The sequence below is a fragment of the Bombina bombina genome, chromosome 2, assembly GCF_027579735.1.
Source record: "Bombina bombina isolate aBomBom1 chromosome 2, aBomBom1.pri, whole genome shotgun sequence".
NCBI lineage: Eukaryota > Metazoa > Chordata > Amphibia > Anura > Bombinatoridae > Bombina > Bombina bombina.
The window spans coordinates 820,937,751-820,958,152 of record NC_069500.1 but is presented as its reverse complement, the minus strand read 5'-3'; the positions used below and the strand labels follow the sequence as shown (position 1 = coordinate 820,958,152).

General features: G+C 40.2%; 1 protein-coding gene across 2 annotated transcripts in view; it reads right to left on the bottom strand.

Moving 5' to 3' along the window:
- The window catches only part of AP3D1 (adaptor related protein complex 3 subunit delta 1), a 419,857-nt gene that overhangs the window by 244,037 nt on the left and 155,418 nt on the right, over positions 1-20,402 (bottom strand). For both annotated transcript variants that reach the window (XM_053703077.1, XM_053703078.1), the window contains exons 13-14: positions 9,209-9,357; positions 7,785-8,015 (exon numbers count right to left, since the gene is read on the bottom strand). In XM_053703077.1, the coding sequence (XP_053559052.1) occupies positions 7,785-8,015; positions 9,209-9,357 (380 nt within the window). The remainder of the gene's footprint in view (positions 1-7,784; positions 8,016-9,208; positions 9,358-20,402) is intronic.

The window sequence follows — 20,402 nt, the reverse complement described above, 5'->3', positions numbered from 1 at the left end:
TCAGTAATGTCAGATAGAAAGGGATCTTTCTGGACTAAATGCCAGTGTTTATGTATGATTCTCTTTATTAATTTAAAATCTGCACTATATTGCGTGATAAACGTAGTTTCTAGTTCTTTGGAATTTGTATGTTTTTTCTCTTTTTTCTTTAAAAGTGAAGTTCTATCTGTTTTCTCTACACTTTGTATGGACTGTTCTATTAGTTCTTCATTATATCCTTTTTCCCTGAATCTTTCTTTTAATATGTTCGATTGGTCCTTAAAGTCCTCTAAGGTGGAACAGTTTTTTCGCAACCTTAAAAACTGGCCTTTCGGAATATTTAATTTCCATTGGTCAAGATGGCAACTATTAAAATGTATATAATTGTTCGTATCTACTTTTTTAAAAAATGTTTTAGTTTGGACTTTATTATCTAAAATTTCAATGGTAAGGTCTAAAAAAATCAATAGATGTATTGTTAAAATCATGAGTAAAAGAAATTCCCCATTCATTGTTATTAATGTCTTCCATAAATAATTTAAGTAGATCTTCTCCCCCTTTCCAAATAAAAAACAGATCACCTATATAACGTTTGATGAGTACGAGGTTTGCGCTCCAAGGGCTAGTTAAAATGTTTGCATGTTCAAATCTGCCCATAAAAAGATTTGCATAACTGGGCGCAAACCTCGTACCCATCGCTGTACCTTTCTTTTGTAGAAAAAATTCACCATTGAAATTAAAATAATTATTATTGAGTATAAAATGGATGCATTGTAGGATAAAATCAGCTTGATTAAGGGGCATATCTTTGTCCTCATATAAATAAAATTTCGTTGCATCTAATCCTATACTATGTGTAATGTTAGTATAAAGTGCATTGACATCGCATGTGACAAGAAGAAAGTCCTTTTGCCATGTTATATTTTCTAACTCATGAAGTAATGCGGTTGTTTCTTTAGAGTATTAACATCCTCCAAGTACGTTTTTTACTTTTCATTGTATATCTATGATCAAATGCTTCATTAATTGTTTGGTTTTTAGTATTTATGATTAGATTTTAGACGATGTGGCCACATCCTATAGATTATTTTAGATCCAATACTTATTATTTTTACTGCCCCCATTGATCTATTGAGTATTAATATTTATCATATGTATATTTAATCAACTTATTTGTTTCATTTAGAGCTTGTGATTCTACTTATTTGTTTTATTTAGAACTTGTGAATTGATTAATAAATAATCTGACTGACATTACGTCCATTTAGTGTTTTATCAGCAGTTGTTATATTGTATATATATATAAATTTAATTTTTTGGTAAGGATATTGGCCTTTTTCCATTACATATTAGATTTATGAACTTAGCCTTGTGCGCCACTCTATCATCCTCCCTAGACTTACTTGACCTTTTACCGAACTGTGTTCACAGTTCTTTTAGAGTTGGCCCGAGTTCTTGATAGTATCTGTCCAGACTTACTCCCCACTACCCTTTTCTAAACCTTCTTGTAGAAAAGACAATATCCTTGGAATTCTAACCTTACTCCATGAGTAACTCTTGGATTCGCACCAATATAAGTATTTACGCCATATTTTATGGTAAATCCTTCTGGTAACAGGATTCCTAGCCTGTATTAAGGTATCAATAACTGGCTCAGAAAAACCTCGTTTTGATAAAATCAAGCGTTCAATTTCCAAGCAGTCAGCTTCAGAGAAGTTAGATTTTGATGTTTGAATGGACCCTGGATCAGAAGGTCCTGTTTCAGAGGTAGAGACCAAGGCGGACAGGATGACATGTCCACTAGATCTGCATACCAAGTCCTGCGTGGCCATGCAGGTACTATTAGAATCACTGATGCTCTCTCCTGTTTGATTCTGGCAATCAATCGAGGAAGCATCGGGAAGGGTGGAAACACATAAGCCATCCCGAAGGTCCAAGGTGCTGTCAAAGCATCTATCAGAACCGCTCCCGGATCCCTGGATCTGGACCCGTAGCGAGGAAGCTTGGCGTTCTGACGAGACGCCATGAGATCTATCTCTGGTTTGCCCCAACGTCGAAGTATCTGGGCAAAGACCTCCGGATGAAGTTCCCACTCCCCCGGATGAAAAGTCTGACGACTTAAGAAATCCGCCTCCCAGTTCTCCACTCCCGGGATGTGGATTGCAGACAGGTGGCAAGAGTGAGACTCTGCCCAGCGAATTATCTTTGATACTTCCATCATTGCTAGGGAGCTTCTTGTCCCTCCCTGATGGTTGATGTAAGCTACAGTCGTGATGTTGTCCGACTGAAACCTGATGAACCCCCGAGTTGTCAACTGGGGCCAAGCCAGAAGGGCATTGAGAACTGCTCTCAATTCCAGAATGTTTATTGGAAGGAGACTCTCCTCCTGATTCCATAGACCCTGAGCCTTCAGAGAATTCCAGACAGCACCCCAACCTAGAAGGCTGGCGTCTGTTGTTACAATTGTCCAGTCTGGCCTGCTGAATGGCATTCCCCTGGACAGGTGTGGCCGATAAAGCCACCATAGAAGAGAATTTCTGGTCTCCTGATTCAGATTCAGAGTGGGGGACAAATCTGAGTAATCCCCATTCCACTGACTTAGCATGCACAATTGCAGCGGTCTGAGATGTAGGCGTGCAAAAGGTACTATGTCCATTGCCGCTACCATTAAGCCGATCACCTCCATGCATTGAGCTACTGACGGGTGTTGAATGGAATGAAGGACCCGGCATGCATTTTGAAGCTTTGTTAACCTGTCTTCTGTCAGGTAAATCTTCATTTCTACAGAATCTATCAGAGTCCCCAAGAAGGGAACTCTTGTGAGTGGAAAGAGAGAACTCTTCTTTTCGTTCACCTTCCATCCATGCGACCTTAGAAATGCCAGTACTAACTCTGTATGAGACTTGGCAGTTTGAAAGCTTGAAGCTTGTATCAGAATGTCGTCTAGGTACGGAGCTACCGAAATTCCTCGCGGTCTTAGTACTGCCAGAAGAGTACCCAGAACCTTTGTGAAGATTCTTGGAGCTGTAGCCAATCCGAATGGAAGAGCTACAAACTGGTAATGCCTGTCTAGAAAGGCAAACCTTAGATACCGGTAATGATTTCTGTGAATCGGTATGTGAAGGTAAGCATCCTTTAAATCCACTGTGGTCATGTACTGACCCTCTTGGATCATGGGCAAAATTGTTCGAATCGTTTCCATCTTGAATTTGTTTAGGATCTTTAAATCCAAGATTGGCCTGAAAGTTCCCTCTTTTTTGGGAACTACAAACAGATTTGAGTAAAACCCTTGTCCTTGTTCCGACCGCGGAACTGGATGGATCACTCCCATTAATAAAAGATCTTGTACGCAGCGTAGGAACGCTTCTTTCTTTATTTGGTTTGTTGACAACCTTGACAGATGAAATCTCCCTCTTGGGGGAGAGGATTTGAAGTCCAGAAGGTATCCCTGAGATATGATCTCTAACGCCCAGGGATCCTGAACATCTCTTGCCCAAGCCTGGGCGAAGAGAGAAAGTCTGCCCCCTACTAGATCCGGTCCCGGATCGGGGGCCCTCGATTCATGCTGTCTTAGGGGCAGCAGCAGGTTTCCTGGCCTGCTTGCCCTTGTTCCAGGACTGGTTAGGTTTCCAGCCTTGTCTGTAGCGAGCAACAGCTCCTTCCTGTTTTGGTGCAGAGGAAGTTGATGCTGTTCCTGTTTTAAAATTACGAAAGGAACGAAAATTAGACTGTCTAGCCCTAGGTTTGGCTTTGTCCTGAGGCAGGGCATGGCCTTTACCTCCTGTAATGTCAGCGATAATCTCCTTCAAACCGGGCCCGAATAAGGTCTGCCCTTTGAAAGGTATATTAAGCAATTTAGATTTAGAAGTAACATCAGCTGACCAGGATTTTAGCCACAGCGCTCTGCATGCCTGAATGGCAAATCCGGAATTCTTAGCCGTAAGTTTAGTTAAATGTACTACGGCATCTGAAATAAATGAGTTAGCTAACTTAAGGGTTCTAAGTTTGAGTGTAATCTCATCTAGTGTAGATGATTCAAGTGTCTCTTCCAGAGACTCAAACCAAAATGTCGTGACAGGCGCAATACATGCAAGAGGTTGCAATATAAAACCTTGTTGAACAAACATTTTCTTAAGGTAACCCTCTAACTTTTTATCCATTGGATCTGAAAAGGCACAGCTATCCTCCACCGGGATAGTGGTACGCTTAGCCAAAGTAGAAACTGCTCCCTCCACCTTAGGGACCGTTTGCCATAAGTCCCGTGTGGTGGCGTCTATTGGAAACATTTTTCTAAATATCGGAGGAGGTGAGAACGGCACACCGGGCCTATCCCACTCCTTAGTAACAATTTCAGTAAGTCTCTTAGGTATAGGAAAAACATCAGTACTCGCCGGTACCGCAAAATATTTATCCAACCTACACATTTTCTCTGGTATTGCAACTGTGTTACAATCATTCAGAGCCGCTAACACCTCCCCTAGTAATACACGGAGGTTTTCCAGCTTAAATTTAAAATTTGAAATATCTGAATCCAATCTGTTTGGATCAGAACCGTCACCCACAGAATGAAGTTCTCCGTCCTCATGTTCTGCCGCCTGTGACGCAGTGTCTGACATGGCCCTAATATTATCAGCGCACTCTGTTCTCACCCCAGAGTGATCACGCTTGCCTCTAAGTTCTGGTAATTTAGCCAAAACTTCAGTCATGACAGTAGCCATATCCTGTAATGTGATTTGAAATGGCCGCCCAGATGTACTCGGCGCTACAATATCACGCACCTCCCGAGCGGGAGATGCAGGTACTGACACGTGAGGCGAGTTAGTCGGCATAACTCTCCCCTCGTTGTCTGGTGAAATATGTTCAATTTGTACAGATTGACTTTTATTTAAAGTAGCATCAATACAGTTAGTACATAAATTTCTGTTGGGCTCCACTTTGGCATTAGTACATATAACACATGTATCTTCCTCTGAATCAGACATGTTTAACACACTAGCAATTAACTAGCAACTTGGAAATGCTTTTTCAAGTAATTTACAATTATATGAAAACGAACTGTGCCTATAAGAAGCACAGAAAAAATTATGACAGTTGAAAATAATTAAGTTATAGCATCAAATCTTTGTAAGAAATATACAATTTTAGCAAAGGATTGTTCCCATTAGCAAAGGATAACTAACCCTGTCAGCAGAAAAAATACACAAATAAACGTTTTTTATCACAGTCAGCTACACTCTTCACAGCTCTGCTGTGATGATTACCTCCCTCAAAAAAGGCTTTGAAGATCCCTGAGTTCTGAAGAGATGAACCGGATCATGCAGGAAGAAAATGAACCTCTGACTGAATTTTTTGATGCGTAGTAAAAGCGCCAAAAATGGCCCCTCCCCCTCACACATAACAGTGAGAGAGATCAGTGAACTGCTTTAAATTAAACAAAACTATTGCCAAGTGGAAAAAATAGTGCCCACAACATTTTTTCACCCAGTACCTCAGAGAAATAAACGTTTTTACATGCCAGCAAAAAAACGTTTAACCTCAATAAATTAATTGTTATTTAAAACCTATTGCAAGTCCCTGCAAATTAGGTAAAATCTATGCATACAGTATAAATCCAGTGAAGTACCATTCCCCAGAATACTGAAGTGTAAAATATACATACATGACAGCCTGATACCAGCTACATCTACTGCATTTAAGGCTGAGTTTACATTATAACGGTATGGCAGGATTTTCTCATCAATTCCATGTCAGAAAATATCAAACTGCTACATACCTCTTTGCAGATTAATCTGCCCGCTGTCCCCTGATCTGAAGTTTACCTCTCCTCAGATGGCCGAGAAACAGCAATATGATCTTAACTACTCCGGCTAAAATCATAGAAAAAACTCAGGTAGATTCTTCTTCAAATTCTACCAAAGAATGAATAACACACTCCGGTGCTATTATAAAATAACAAACTTTTGATTGAAGGTAATAAACTAATTAAATCACCACAGTCCTCTCACACATCCTATCTATTCGTTGGGTGCAAGAGAATGACTGGAGGTGACGTAGAGGGGAGGAGCTATATAGCAGCTCTGCTGGGTGAATCCTCTTGCACTTCCTGTAGGGGAGGAGATAATATCCCAGAAGTAATGATGACCCGTGGACTGACCACACTTAACAGGAGAAATATCTTTTATTGATTCCTTTTAAAAGATGGGTAGACAACATAAACAATTAATTAAAATCCCTATCAGAGACAAATGTGCTAATATTTTAGTAGTGTCTCACTGATTTTGGTATCCGGCCTTTGTGTTTATGTTGTGTTCCTGAGGCTCTCTAGTTTTTCTGGTTCAAAGTACCGCTATATTAACTTGTTTGCTACAAGTATTGGTCATAGTAGTAGTTGCTCATATAGGACTAGAGATTGAGGAATTGGTTATTTGCATGCCACTAAAAGGGTATGTTAGTATTTAATAGTGTTCTTGTAGTCCTTTACTTCCAAGTAAATATATGTGACCTGTGTTAAAGTTTATATCATGACAGATGTGTTTCTGCTGTTTAAAATTGATTCTATAAGTGGTTTCTCAAATTTGGTTTATATTGAGGTTGTGATTTTGTGTTTTATGACATTAGTGAACTTACAAATAAATTCACTGGTTTTGTTCAAATGACATACACAAGTTACTATCAGGTGTTCTTATAAGTGTAAGTAGATAACATATATTTCTCACTGGTAGTTTTAGAATATATACCTAAATAAGGTATATATCCTATTATATTTCTTCACTTTTAGGTATTTATCATATTTGTCATATGACATTTATTTTTTGTTATCGTCATGCGCAAAACCTCAATAAAAGATTATTTAAAGGAAATGTTGTTTAACATTGTATGTTCTATCCAAATCATGAAAGAAAATGTTGGGGTTTTCTTGTACCTTTAAACAAAAAAATACATTTTGTAAACCTAAAAAAAATAAAAAAAAATAACTGTGTAAATTGCACAAATCAAAAGATAGAGCTTGGAAAACGTGATGGATACATACAGACCCATTATCCCTACAACAGATAAAAGGAACATACAATCCGATTGCCAAGTTGTATTCTTTAAAGGGACAGGACAATCTGGATAACAAATCACAGGTAACCAGCAACCTGGAAAACCCTTGAGAAAATCCTGCATACACCAACAAGGCTCCATTGTATCAGTAACTTATAAACGTCAACCAAAGTCAATAAATCTACTAGGTAAACTACAAGGATAAAAAAGTAAACAGTTTTAAGTTCAGAGGAGAGGTCCCAGAATGTGGTCATGGGTGGCTGGACCGTTGCAGTAACAAATATGCTGTATGCATCAAGAAGATTCATAAAACCTTCTACATTATATGTGCAAGAGATAAGAGTACACCTGTCTTGATCCAAATAGATAGCAGATAAACTAACTCAAGTGGAAATAGAATGGGTTTATGTGGAGGAGTACTTTGTAGGAAAACCTGTTCAAGATTTTGTTTTGTGGTCTCTTTATGGAGTATAGAAGTGCTTGTCAAACTCAGGTGCTAGAGCGCAGTAATTAGGTCCTGGCTCCCTGGTTTGGTGCCCCCAAGACCCCAATGGGTATTCTCCACTTACTTCCACTTGCTGATGAACAAGTCCCAATGACATTTTGTCATTGAGAAGGTACCCATCACCCATGGCAAAATCTGACAGTTTGCCCCTTCCATTCCAATACAATAGGCAATTCTTTTTCATGATCTCAGCATTATCTCATTGCTTTTAAGAACTATTAACCAACAGATACCATTTATTCTCAGGCACACTCACTCTGAAAACTCGCCACAAATCCATGCTGCTGCATAAAGGACCTCACATATGCCATTCCGCTGAGTGTTGCTGGCCAGAAGGTGAGCATTGTCTAGAAGTGTGGCCATCTGGGATACAGCAAAGCTGCGTATGGCTTTCACTCGGATGGCTACATCCAACATTTGAGCGGCAATCAAGTGGCCATGGCGAGTTCCCTCTAGACGAGTCAGCTCCACCAGGATACTAATGTACCTATAAAAAAAAAGAGGTGCTAAACATTTACTAAAACATTTTTTTTTATTAATGAAACCCAAATTTTGTAGTGAATAATAGTTTAAATGTTTTTGTTCTATTTTAAACAAACTCAAAAACAACTACTGCAAGGTGGCAGTTTTAAATTAAAACCTTTGTAGAAGGTTCTTTAGTCTAGAGATAATGTAAAACTACACAGGCTAAAAAAAAAAGTTCACAAGTCATCAAATGTGGCAATATCCCCCATCCTAGATGTCAGGAGGGGAATATTCCCACACGTGATGACTTGTGGACTCTCGCCATCTGATGAAAGAACATTTTTTTTTTAAATCTATTTATATATTTAGTAAGCACAGCTGTATTAATCCACTAAAAAACAACAAAAAACTACTTAAAGGGACATAAAACCCAATTTTTTCTTGCTTTCATAATTACGATAGATCATGCAGTGTTAAACAGTTTTCTAATGTATTTCTATTATCTAATTTGCTTCATTTTCTTGGTATACTTTTTTAAAAAGCATACCTAGGTAGGCTCAGGAGCTAAAATGTACTACTGGAAGCTAGCTGTTGATTGGCGTCTTGCACATATATAAATCGTCAATGGTTCACCGACGTGCTCAGCTAGCTCACAGTATTACATTGCTGCTTCCTCAACAAAGGATACCAAGAGAATGAAGTAAAATTGATAATTTTAGTAAATTGGAAAGTTCTTTAACATTGTATGCTCTAGATGAATCATGAAAGAAAAAAATTGGGGATTATGTCCACAAGCATAAATCAGAGATGGGCAAATTTTCTGACATTATTGCCCTATCAAATAATGTGTGGGTATTGAACACTTTTGTAAGCAACAATTAAGGGTTAGACCTAGTTATATGCGAGCAATTGTGCACAGCACATTTTCTTTTTTCACTTATGTACCTTTAAATTTGGAGCATAAAGTATTGAGAGAATATTTTTTTTTTTAAAGAATATACACGCATCACCATTTAAATATGACACAGAGGAAGGCTGACATTGCTTTTCACTGGCCACAATAAAATCATGAGACATTAGATGCAAATAATTCCTATCTTAAGTGTGACATTTTTAATAATTTAGACTACTCATAAACCTAATTAATAATAATAATGCAGAAATCGCCCTTTAAAAAGACAAGGATACATTCAATACAAGAGATCAAACACTAACCACTCAAAGTTTGTGATGTACTGGTAGTTTGACTGGCTGCAGATGTCAATAATCTTGGTCAGCAGTTCATCCCTGTATGCTGTGCCCTCTGCTTTGTCCACATGGATCATCAACTTCTTGACAATTTCCATCAGGTTCTTCTTTGAAACCTATGATCAAACCCATGGTAGTTATACTCAATTGGTGTGCAAAAATATTAAAGGGATGCTAAACCCAAATTCTTTCTTTCATGATTCAGATAGAGCATACAGTTTTAAGCAACTTTCTAATATTATCATTTTTTCTTTATTCTCTTTGTACCTTTATTTGAAAAAGCAATAATGGAAGCTTAGGTTCTGCACCTGGGTAGCGCTTGCTGATTGGTGGCTAAAAATTTGGTTTTAGTATCCCTTTAAATATGAATTGTAAAATTAAAAAGAAAAAAATTGCTAAATATTTCAAACAAGTGCTTTACAGTTCCACATTTAGTCTGTTTGCTCTACCAAAACACCAAAATTACCAATTGAAACTTAGAAGATAAAATTGGCAAATTGACCCATCTTCAACCACAAACAGAAAATTATAAGGAATAAATTTATCTAACCATATACTAGATAAATGTAAAATCTACAAAAAAAACAACTTTGATTTCATAAGGGGTGACAACTAATTTTAAATATCTATGCTTCTCCCACCTCTGTCAAACTTATTAGAGTAGTAAAAGACAAAAATTGTAATACTCACCTCGATCATCCATTAATTTGGATACATACAAATTTGTACTTTATCAGATAAATAGGGACATATGTTATCCAACATCAACAACTCAAAGAGTCTAGTTGTGTTTTATATAAGGGTCAAAACATCTTAAAGGGACATTGTACATTAGATTTTTCTTTGCATGAATGTTTTGTAGCTGATTAATTTATATATAGTCCATCTGGGAGTGTTTTTGTAACAATGTATATATATATATATATATATATATTTTTTTTTTTAATAACATTCTGCTCATTTTCAGACTCATAACGAAGCCCCAAGGTGTCAGATGTATAAGTTTGTTTACAGACTGCTGTTGGCTCCTCTTTATCTAATCTGCCTTTTCATATGCAGGGAAGGGGGTATTGTCTGCTCTTTCTGGTTTCCCAGAGCATTTCAGTGGGTGTCCTGACCTAATCTCATCAACAGAGCTAAACTGGGAGCTTCTAAGTACATTTTTAAAAGGTTTTATACTGGATTTTTAGGTCAGTATCTGTGCATATTATTCTTTATAGTAGTGTCTATTACATGCAGTTATATGAACATTGGTGTACACTATCCCTTTAAATGAATATGGAAGTAAAATTTACGCTTTAGGATTCAGATAGAGAATACAATTTAAAAAAAAGCATGCCACTCTTTTCCTATTACATTTACCTATTTCTCTTGTTAAGGCTTAGCTGCCTTCACGGAGGGCATACCTAGGTAGGCTCAGGAGTGTGCATGTTTCTTTAGCATATAGCATTGTTGCAAACACTGCTGCCATATAGTATCAAGACGCATGCATAATCCCAAATGGCGATGACTTGTAAATTAGAGCGAGATGGGAAACCAAAAAAAAACTCTTTCAAGTGTCTCATCCCCAGTAAATAAAGCAGAAGGAAAGACGGGATTGTAATATTCTCTGTCCCCTCCACAATGGATACCCGATGTTCAGTACAGTATGAGATCACTGTATTTCAAGGTGGTCACCAGATACTTTTCCCCTTTCCAGAGTCCCTCTACATCTCAAAAGGGGGGGATATAAACTCTGTTCCTTACTTGCACCCAAAACTTATTGTTGGTTGTTACAGAAATACCTGCATCATATGCAAGGATCCCCTTCACCACAAATGAGAAAGGAAGAGCCTCTAGCTCTTGGCATTTATGGATTGCATGCAACATGTTACATTGCACACCATATGATATTGTCAAGACATCAAATAGCTGCAGGAATACTAAGGAGAAGAAGGGCCCTTTGATTCCTCCTCATCTTTCCATTACAGAATGAGGAATAAGTGCTGTTTGCAGAGGAGAACACATACATACATTAATATTTGGCTTTCCAGGGAATCTAAAAAGAATGTCAATAAGGTGTGGTGAGAAGAAATGTTTAAATAACAAATATTATTAGCTATGTAAATTGCCAACAGGGGCATTTTCATCAAGCATTTCAAAAGTTAATACTTCAGTCAAACAAGTAAAAGGAATACCAACAAAACAGTTGGTGTATAACAATGGGCTAAGCGGACCTTCCAAGCAGAGGCAGTGAAAATGTATTTGAGGGGTGAAGTCCCAGGAGAGCAGGTGAGGCAGTGACAAATAATACAAGGCAGACACAGTCATATATCTACTTATTTGACATGTATAAGGACAGCACAAGTTAAAGACTGAATCAAATAAATAGATGAGGGACTGCTGAGATTTTAAAGGCTCTACCAGCAAATACATAGTTTATCCTGATAGATGGAAAGGCATTCAAGAATTGATATTAGACATTTGCTGATGAGATAGAATAAAAAGTGGTATGGTACTAAAACAGATATTTGGTTCCGTCAGTTGATTGGTTTGCCAGGAGAAGAGGTGTGCACGCAGGAAATCAAAGGGCCCAAGACTGAGTGCTAAGGTACTACACTAGAAATAGGACATGACATAAGAGGGAACTTTATAAGACCAGTTGGGTATGGGCTCAAAGGATTGGGTAGTCAACAAAATCATATTTTGTTGCTCTATACCCAAGGGCAAGAGGCAGTCAACAGCTGCTGTTGTTTAACACATTGTACACAGATATGCACTTTTAGACTAGACAAAATAAATATTTTGACTTGGAAAATGATCTATCCAGAAACCAAATAAAATTGCGCATTCATTGTATTACTATTCATCTAAAAAATGGTATTATGGGCTTTTGAGTTAAATTGTGTTATTTAAAGGGACAGTAAACTTAAAAAAAAAAAAACTTTATGCTTACCTGATAAATTATTTTATTTCCTGGCATGGAGAGTCCACAACTCCATTAAATTACTGTTGGGAATTCAGCTCCTGGCCACCAGGGGGAGGCAAAGACACCCAAGCAAAGCTTAAGTATCCCTCCCACTTCCCATAATCTCCAGTTATTCAGCCGAGGGAAAAGGAAAGAGGAACACAAGGGGTATAGAGGTGCCTGAAGATATTCTAAAAATAAATGCCGCCTTAAAAATTATAAAAGGGCAGGTCGTGGACTCTCCATGCCAGGAAAGAAAAGAAAATTTATGCTTACCTGATAAATTTGTTTCTTCTTAGACACGATGAGTCCACGGATTTCATCCTTACTTGTGGGATATCGCCTCCTGGTCAGCAGAGCTGTTAAATAGCTCGTCCCTTCCCTCCCACTCCAGTCATTCGACCGAAGTTAGGAAGAGAAAGGAAAAGCCAAGGTGCAGAGGTGTCTGTAGTTTACAAAAAAAGAACACCCTGTCTTAAAAAGAACAGGGCGGGCCGTGGACTCATCATGTCTAAAAAGAAACAAATTTATCAGGTAAGCATAAATTTTCTTTTCTTTTTAAAGACACGATGAGTCCACGGATTTCATCCTTACTTGTGGGATACAATACCAAAGCTATAGTACACGGATGAAAAGGGAAGGACAAGACAGGGAACCTAAATGGAAGGCACCACTGCTTGAAGAACCTTTCTCCCAAAAGCAGCCTCAGCCGAGGCAAAAGTATCAAATTTAGAAAAAGTGTGAAGAGAAGACCAAGTTGCAGCCTTGCAAATCTGTTCCACGGAAGCTTAATTTTTGAATGCCGATGAGGAAGCAACCGCCCCAATGTGGAATGAGCCGTAATTCTTTCAGGAGGCTGCTGTCCAGCAGTCTCATATGCAAAGCGGATGATACACCTCAACCAAAAAGAAAGAGAGAGGTAGCCGTAGATTTCTGACCTCTACGTTTTCCAGAAAAAACTAGAAACAGAGAAGAAGACTGACGAAAGTCTTTAGTCGCTTGTAAGTAAAACTTCAAAGCACGGACTACATCCAAATTATGAAGAAGTCTTTCCTTCTGAAAAGAAGGATTAGGACACAAGGAAGGAACAACAATCTCCTGATAAATGTTCCTGTCTGAAACAACCTTAAGAAGAAACCCCAGTTTAGTACGTAAAACAACTTTATCCGAATGGAAAATAACATAATTTATGCTTACCTGATAAATTCCTTTCTTCTGTAGTGTGATCAGTCCACGGGTCATCATTACTTCTGGGATATTAACTGCTCCCCTACAGGAAGTGCAAGAGGATTCACCCAGCAGAGCTGCATATAGCTCCTCCCCTCTACGTCACTCCCAGTCATTCGACCAAGGACCAACGAGAAAGGAAAAGCCAAGGGTGAAGTGGTGACTGGAGTATAAATGAAAAAATATTTACCTGCCTTAAAAACAGGGCGGGCCGTGGACTGATCACACTACAGAAGAAAGGAATTTATCAGGTAAGCATAAATTATGTTTTCTTCTGTTAAGTGTGATCAGTCCACGGGTCATCATTACTTCTGGGATACCAATACCAAAGCAAAAGTACACGGATGACGGGAGGGATAGGCAGACTCTTTATACAGAAGGAACCACTGCCTGAAGAACCTTTCTCCCAAAAATAGCCTCCGATGAAGCAAAGGTGTCAAATTTGTAAAATTTGGAAAAAGTATGAAGCGAAGACCAAGTTGCAGCCTTGCAAATCTGTTCAACAGAGGCCTCATTCTTGAAGGCCCAAGTGGAAGCCACAGCTCTAGTAGAATGAGCTGTAATTCTTTCAGGGGGCTGCTGTCCAGCAGTCTCATAAGCTAAACGAATTATGCTACGAAGCCAAAAAGAAAGAGAGGTAGCGGAAGCTTTTTGACCTCTCCTCTGCCCAGAGTAAATGACAAACAGAGAAGACGTTTGTCGGAATTCCTTAGTTGCCTGCAAGTAAAATTTTAGAGCCCGGACTACATCCAGGTTGTGCAGTAGACGTTCCTTCTTTGAAGAAGGATTTGGGCATAAAGAAGGAACAACAATCTCTTGATTGATATTCCTGTTAGTAACTACCTTAGGTAAGAACCCAGGTTTAGTACGCAGGACTACCTTATCCGAATGAAAACTCAAATAAGGAGAATCACAATGTAAGGCTGATAATTCAGAGACTCTTCGAGCCGAGGAAATAGCCATTAAAAATAGAACTTTCCAAGATAACAACTTTATATCAATGGAATGAAGGGGTTCAAACGGAACGCCCTGTAAAACATTAAGAACAAGGTTTAAACTCCATGGTGGAGCAACAGTTTTAAACACAGGCTTAATCCTGGCCAAAGCCTGACAAAAAGCCTGGACGTCAGGAACTTCTGACAGACGTTTGTGTAACAGAATGGACAGAGCTGAGATCTGTCCCTTTAATGAACTAGCAGATAAACCCTTTTCTAAACCTTCTTGTAGAAAAGACAATATCCTAGGAATCCTAACCTTACTCCAAGAGTAACCTTTGGATTCACACCAATGTAGGTATTTACGCCATATCTTATGGTAAATCTTTCTGGTAACAGGTTTCCTAGTCTGTATTAAGGTACTAATAACTGACTCAGAAAACCCACGTCTTGATAAAATTAAGCGTTCAATTTCCAAGCAGTCAGCTTCAGAGAAGTTAGATTTTGATGTTTGAAGGGACCCTGTATCAGAAGGTCCTGTTTCAGAGGTAGAGACCAAGGCGGACAGGATGACATGTCCACCAGGTCTGCATACCAAGTCCTGCGTGGCCACGCAGGTGCTATTAGAATCACTGATGCTCTCTCTTGTTTGATTCTGGCTATCAATCAAGGAAGCAACGGGAAGGGTGGAAACACGTAAGCCATCCTGAAGTCCCAAGGTGCTGTCAGAGCATCTATCAGGACTGCTCCTGGATCCCTGGATCTGGACCCGTAACGAGGAAGCTTGGCGTTCTGTCGAGACGCCATGAGATCTATCTCTGGTTTGCCCCAACGTCGAAGTATTTGGGCAAAGACCTCCGGATGAAGTTCCCACTCCCCCGGATGAAAAGTCTGACTACTTAAGAAATCCGCCTCCCAGTTCTCCACTCCCGGGATGTGGATTGCTGACAGGTGGCAAGAGTGAGACTCTGCCCAGCGAATTATCTTTGATACTTCCATCATAGCTAGGGAGCTTCTTGTCCCTCCCTGATGGTTGATGTAAGCTACTGTCGTGATGTTGTCCGACTGAAACCTGATGAACCCCCGAGTTGTCAACTGGGGCCAAGCCAGGAGGGCATTGAGAACTGCTCTCAATTCCAGAATGTTTATTGGCAGGAGACTCTCCTCCTGACTCCATAGTCCCTGAGCCTTCAGGGAATTCCAGACGGCACCCCAACCTAGAAGGCTGGCGTCTGTTGTTACAATTGTCCAGTCTGGTCTGCTGAATGGCATCCCCCTGGACAGGTGTGGCCGAGAAAGCCACCATAGAAGAGAATTTCTGGTCTCTTGATCCAGATTCAGAGAAGGGGATAAGTCTGAGTAATCCCCATTCCACTGACCTAGCATGCACAGTTGCAGTGGTCTGAGGTGTAAGCGTGCAAAGGGTACTATGTCCATTGCCGCTACCATTAAGCCGATTACCTCCATACATTGAGCCACTGACGGGTGTTGAATGGAATGAAGAGTGCGGCAAGCACTTTGAAGTCTTGATAGCCTGTCCTCTGTCAGGTAAATCTTCATTTCTACAGAATCTATAAGAGTCCCCAGGAAGGGAACTCTTGTGAGTGGAACGAGTGAACTTTTCTTTTCGTTCACCTTCCATCCATGTGACCTTAGAAATGCCAGCACTAACTCTGTATGAGATTTGGCAGTTTGAAAGCTTGAAGCTTGTATCAGAATGTCGTCTAGGTATGGAGCTACCGAGATTCCCCGCGGTCTTAGTACCGCCAGAAGAGCACCCAGAACCTTTGTGAAGATTCTTGGCGCTGTAGCCAATCCGAATGGAAGAGCCACAAACTGGTAATGCCTGTCTAGGAAGGCAAACCTTAGGTACCGGTAATGATCTTTGTGAATTTGTTTAGGATCTTTAAGTCCAGGATTGGTCTGAAAGTTCCCTCTTTTTTGGGAACCACAAACAGATTTGAGTAAAACCCCTGTCCCTGTTCCGATCGTGGAACTGGATGGATTACTCCCATTAACAAGAGCTCTTGTACGCAGCGTAGAAAAGCCTCTTTCTTTGTCTGGATTGTTGACAATCTTGACAGATGAAATCTCTCTCTTGGAGGAGAGTATTTGAAGTCCAGAAGGTATCCCTGAGATATTATCTCTAGCGCCCAGGGATCCTGAACATCTCTTGCCCAAGCCTGGGCGAAGAGAGAAAGTCTGCCCCCCACTAGATCCGATCCCGGATCGGGGGCCCTCAATTCATGCTGTTTTGGGGGCAGCAGCAGGTTTCCTAGTCTGCTTGCCCTTGTTCCAAGACTGGTTAGGTTTCCAGCCTTGTCTGTAGCGAGCAACAGCTCCTTCCTGTTTTGGTGCAGAGGAAGTTGATGCTGCTCCTGCTTTGAAATTACGAAAGGAACGAAAACTAGACTGTCTAGTCTTGGCTTTGGCTTTGTCCTGAGGCAGGGCATGGCCTTTACCTCCTGTAATGTCAGCGATAATCTCTTTCAACCCGGGCCCGAATAAGGTCTGCCCTTTGAAAGGTATATTAAGCAATTTAGACTTAGAAGTAACATCAGCTGACCAGGATTTTAGCCACAGCGCCCTGCGTGCCTGAATGGCGAATCCTGAATTCTTCGCCGTAAGTTTAGTAAGATGTACTACGGCCTCCGAAATGAATGTATTAGCTAGTTTAAGGACTCTAAGCCTGTCCGTAATGTCGTCCAGAGTAGCTGAACCAATGTTCTCTTCCAGAGACTCAATCCAGAATGCCGCTGCAGCCGTGATCGGCGCAATGCATGCAAGGGGTTGCAATATAAAACCTTGTTGAACAAACATTTTCTTAAGGTAACCCTCTAACTTTTTATCCATTGGATCTGAAAAAGCACAGCTATCCTCCACCGGGATAGTGGTACGCTTAGCTAAAGTAGAAACTGCTCCCTCCACCTTAGGGACCGTTTGCCATAAGTCCCTTGTGGTGGCGTCTATTGGAAACATTTTTCTAAATATCGGAGGGGGTGAGAACGGCACACCGGGTCTATCCCACTCCTTAGTAACAATTTCAGTAAGTCTCTTAGGTATAGGAAAAACCTCAGTACTCGTCGGTACCGCAAAATATTTATCCAACCTACACATTTTCTCTGGTATTGCAACTGTGTTACAATCATTCAGAGCCGCTAACACCTCCCCTAGTAATACACGGAGGTTTTCCAGTTTAAATTTAAAATTTGAAATATCTGAATCCAGTCTGTTTGGATCAGAACCGTCACCCACAGAATGAAGTTCTCCGTCCTCATGTTCTGCCACCTGTGACGCAGTGTCTGACATGGCCCTAATATTATCAGCGCACTCTGTTCTCACCCCAGAGTGATCACGCTTACCTTTTAGTTCTGGTAATTTAGCCAAAACTTCAGTCATAACAGTAGCCATATCCTGTAATGTGATTTGTAATGGCCGCCCAGCTGTACTCGGCGCTACAATATCACGCACCTCCCTCTGAGCGGGAGATGTAGGTACTGACACGTGAGGCGAGTTAGTCGGCATAACTCTCCCCTCGTTGTTTGGTGAAATTTGTTCAATTTGTACAGATTGATTTTTATTTAAAGTAGCATCAATACAGTTAGTACATAAATTTCTATTGGGCTCCACTTTGGCATTGCAACAAATGACACAGGTATCATCTTCTGAATCAGACATGTTTAACACACTAGCAAATAAACTTGCAACTTGGAAATACAATTCAAATAGAATAATATTAAAACGTACTGTGCCTTTAAGAAGTACAGAAGATCTATGACAGTTAAAAATTAATAAATTGAAACAGTTATAGCCTCAATCCTTGTAAACAACACAACTTTAGCAAAGGTTTAATCCCATTAGCAAAGATAACAATTTCTGAAAGCAGGAAACAAATTACAGAATAAAAGTTTTTATTTCAGTCAAACTATAATTCTCACAGCTCTGCTGAGAGAAATTACCTCCCTCAAAATAAGTTTTGAAGACCCCTGAGCTCTGTAGAGATGAACCAGATCATGCAGGGAATACAATGAGTTGCTGACTGAAATATTTGATGCATAGTAAAAGCGCCCCTCCCCCACACACACAGCAGTGAGGGAGAACAGAAACTGACAGAAAAAACAGATTTAAGCAACTGCCAAGTGGAAAAATGGTGCCCAAACATTTATTCACTCAGTACCTCAGCAAATGAAAACGATTTTACATTCCAGCAAAAACGTTAAACATAATCTCTAGTTATTAAACAGCTTTATGTCTTTCTTACAGTGTAATTCTAGTGAAGTACCATTCTCCCAGAATACTGAAGTGTAAAGTATACATACATGACATTATATCGGTATGGCAGGATTTTCTCATCAATTCCATTGTCAGAAAATAAAAACTGCTACATACCTCTATGCAGATTCATCTGCCCGCTGTCCCCTGATCTGAAGTTTACCTCACTCCTCAGATGGCCGAGAACAGCAATATGATCTTAACTACTCCGGCTAAAATCATAGCAAAACTCTGGTAGATTCTTCCTCAAACTCTGCCAGAGAGGTAATAACACACTCCGGTGCTATTTTAAAATAACAAACTTTTGATTGAAGATATAAAACTAAGTATAATCACCATAGTCCTCTCACACGACCTATCTAGTTGCTGGGTGCAAGAGAATGACTGGGAGTGACGTAGAGGGGAGGAGCTATATGCAGCTCTGCTGGGTGAATCCTCTTGCACTTCCTGTAGGGGAGCAGTTAATATCCCAGAAGTAATGATGACCCGTGGACTGATCACACTTAACAGAAGAAAAGGTAAGGCGAATTGTATTGCAACGCCGAAAGCTCAGACACTCTTCGAGCTGAAGAAATAGCAACATGAAATAAAACTTTCCAAGATAACTTAATATCTAAGGAATGCATAGGTTCAAACTGAACCCCTTGAAGAACTTTAAGAACTAAATTCAGACCCCATGGAGGAGTAACTGGTTTGAACACAGGCCTGATCCTAACCAGGGCCTGACAAAAAGATTGAACATCTGGGACATCTGCCAGACACTTGTGTAACAAAATAGATAAAGGCAGAGATCTGACCCTTAAGGGAACTTGCCGATAAACCCTTCTCCAATCCTTCTTGGAGAAAAGACAAAATTCTGGGAATCCTAACTCTACTCCATGAGTAGCCTTTGGATTCACACCAATAAAGATATTTACGCCATATCTTATAGTAAATCTTTCTAGTTACAGGCTTACGCGCCTGAATCAAAGTTTCTATGACCGAATCAGAAAAACCCCACTTGTATAGAACTAAGCATTCAATCTCCAAGCAGTCAGTTTCAGAAAAACTAGATTTGGATGAAGGAAGGTACCTTGAATGAGAAGATCCTTCCTTAATGGCATTCTCCAAGGTGGCAGGGATGACATGTCCATTAGGTCGGCATACCAAATCCTGCGAGGCCACGCCGGAGCAATGAGGAATACTGATGCCTTCTCCTGTTTGATTCAAGTAATGACTCGAGGAAGAAGAGCAAACGGAGGAACAAGATATGCTAGGCTGAAGGACCAAGGAACTGCTAGAGCATCTATCAGCTCCGCCTGAGGATCCCTGGAGCTTGACCCGTATCTTGGGAGCTTGGCATTCTGACGAGATGCCATGAGATCCAACTCCGGCCGACCCCATTTGAGAATCAGGTTGGAGAATACTTCCGGATGGAGTTCCCACTCTCCAGGATGAAAAGTCTGCCTGCTCAGAAAGTCCGCCTTCCCAGTTATCGTCCAGATAAGGCGCCACCGCAATGCCCCGCGGTCTTAAAATTGCCAGCAGAGAACCCAGAACCTTTGTGAAAATTCTGGGTGCCATGGCCAGTCCGAAAGGAAGAGCCACAAACTGAAAGTGACTGTCCAGAAAGGCAAACCTTAGGAACTAGTGATGGTGTCTGTGGATAGGAACATGTAGATATGCATCCTTTAAGTCCACTGTCGTCATAAATTGACCCTCCTGGATCAACGGAAGAATGGTATGAATAGTTTCCATCTTGAAAGATGGAACTCTGAGAAACTTGTTTAGACTCTTGAGG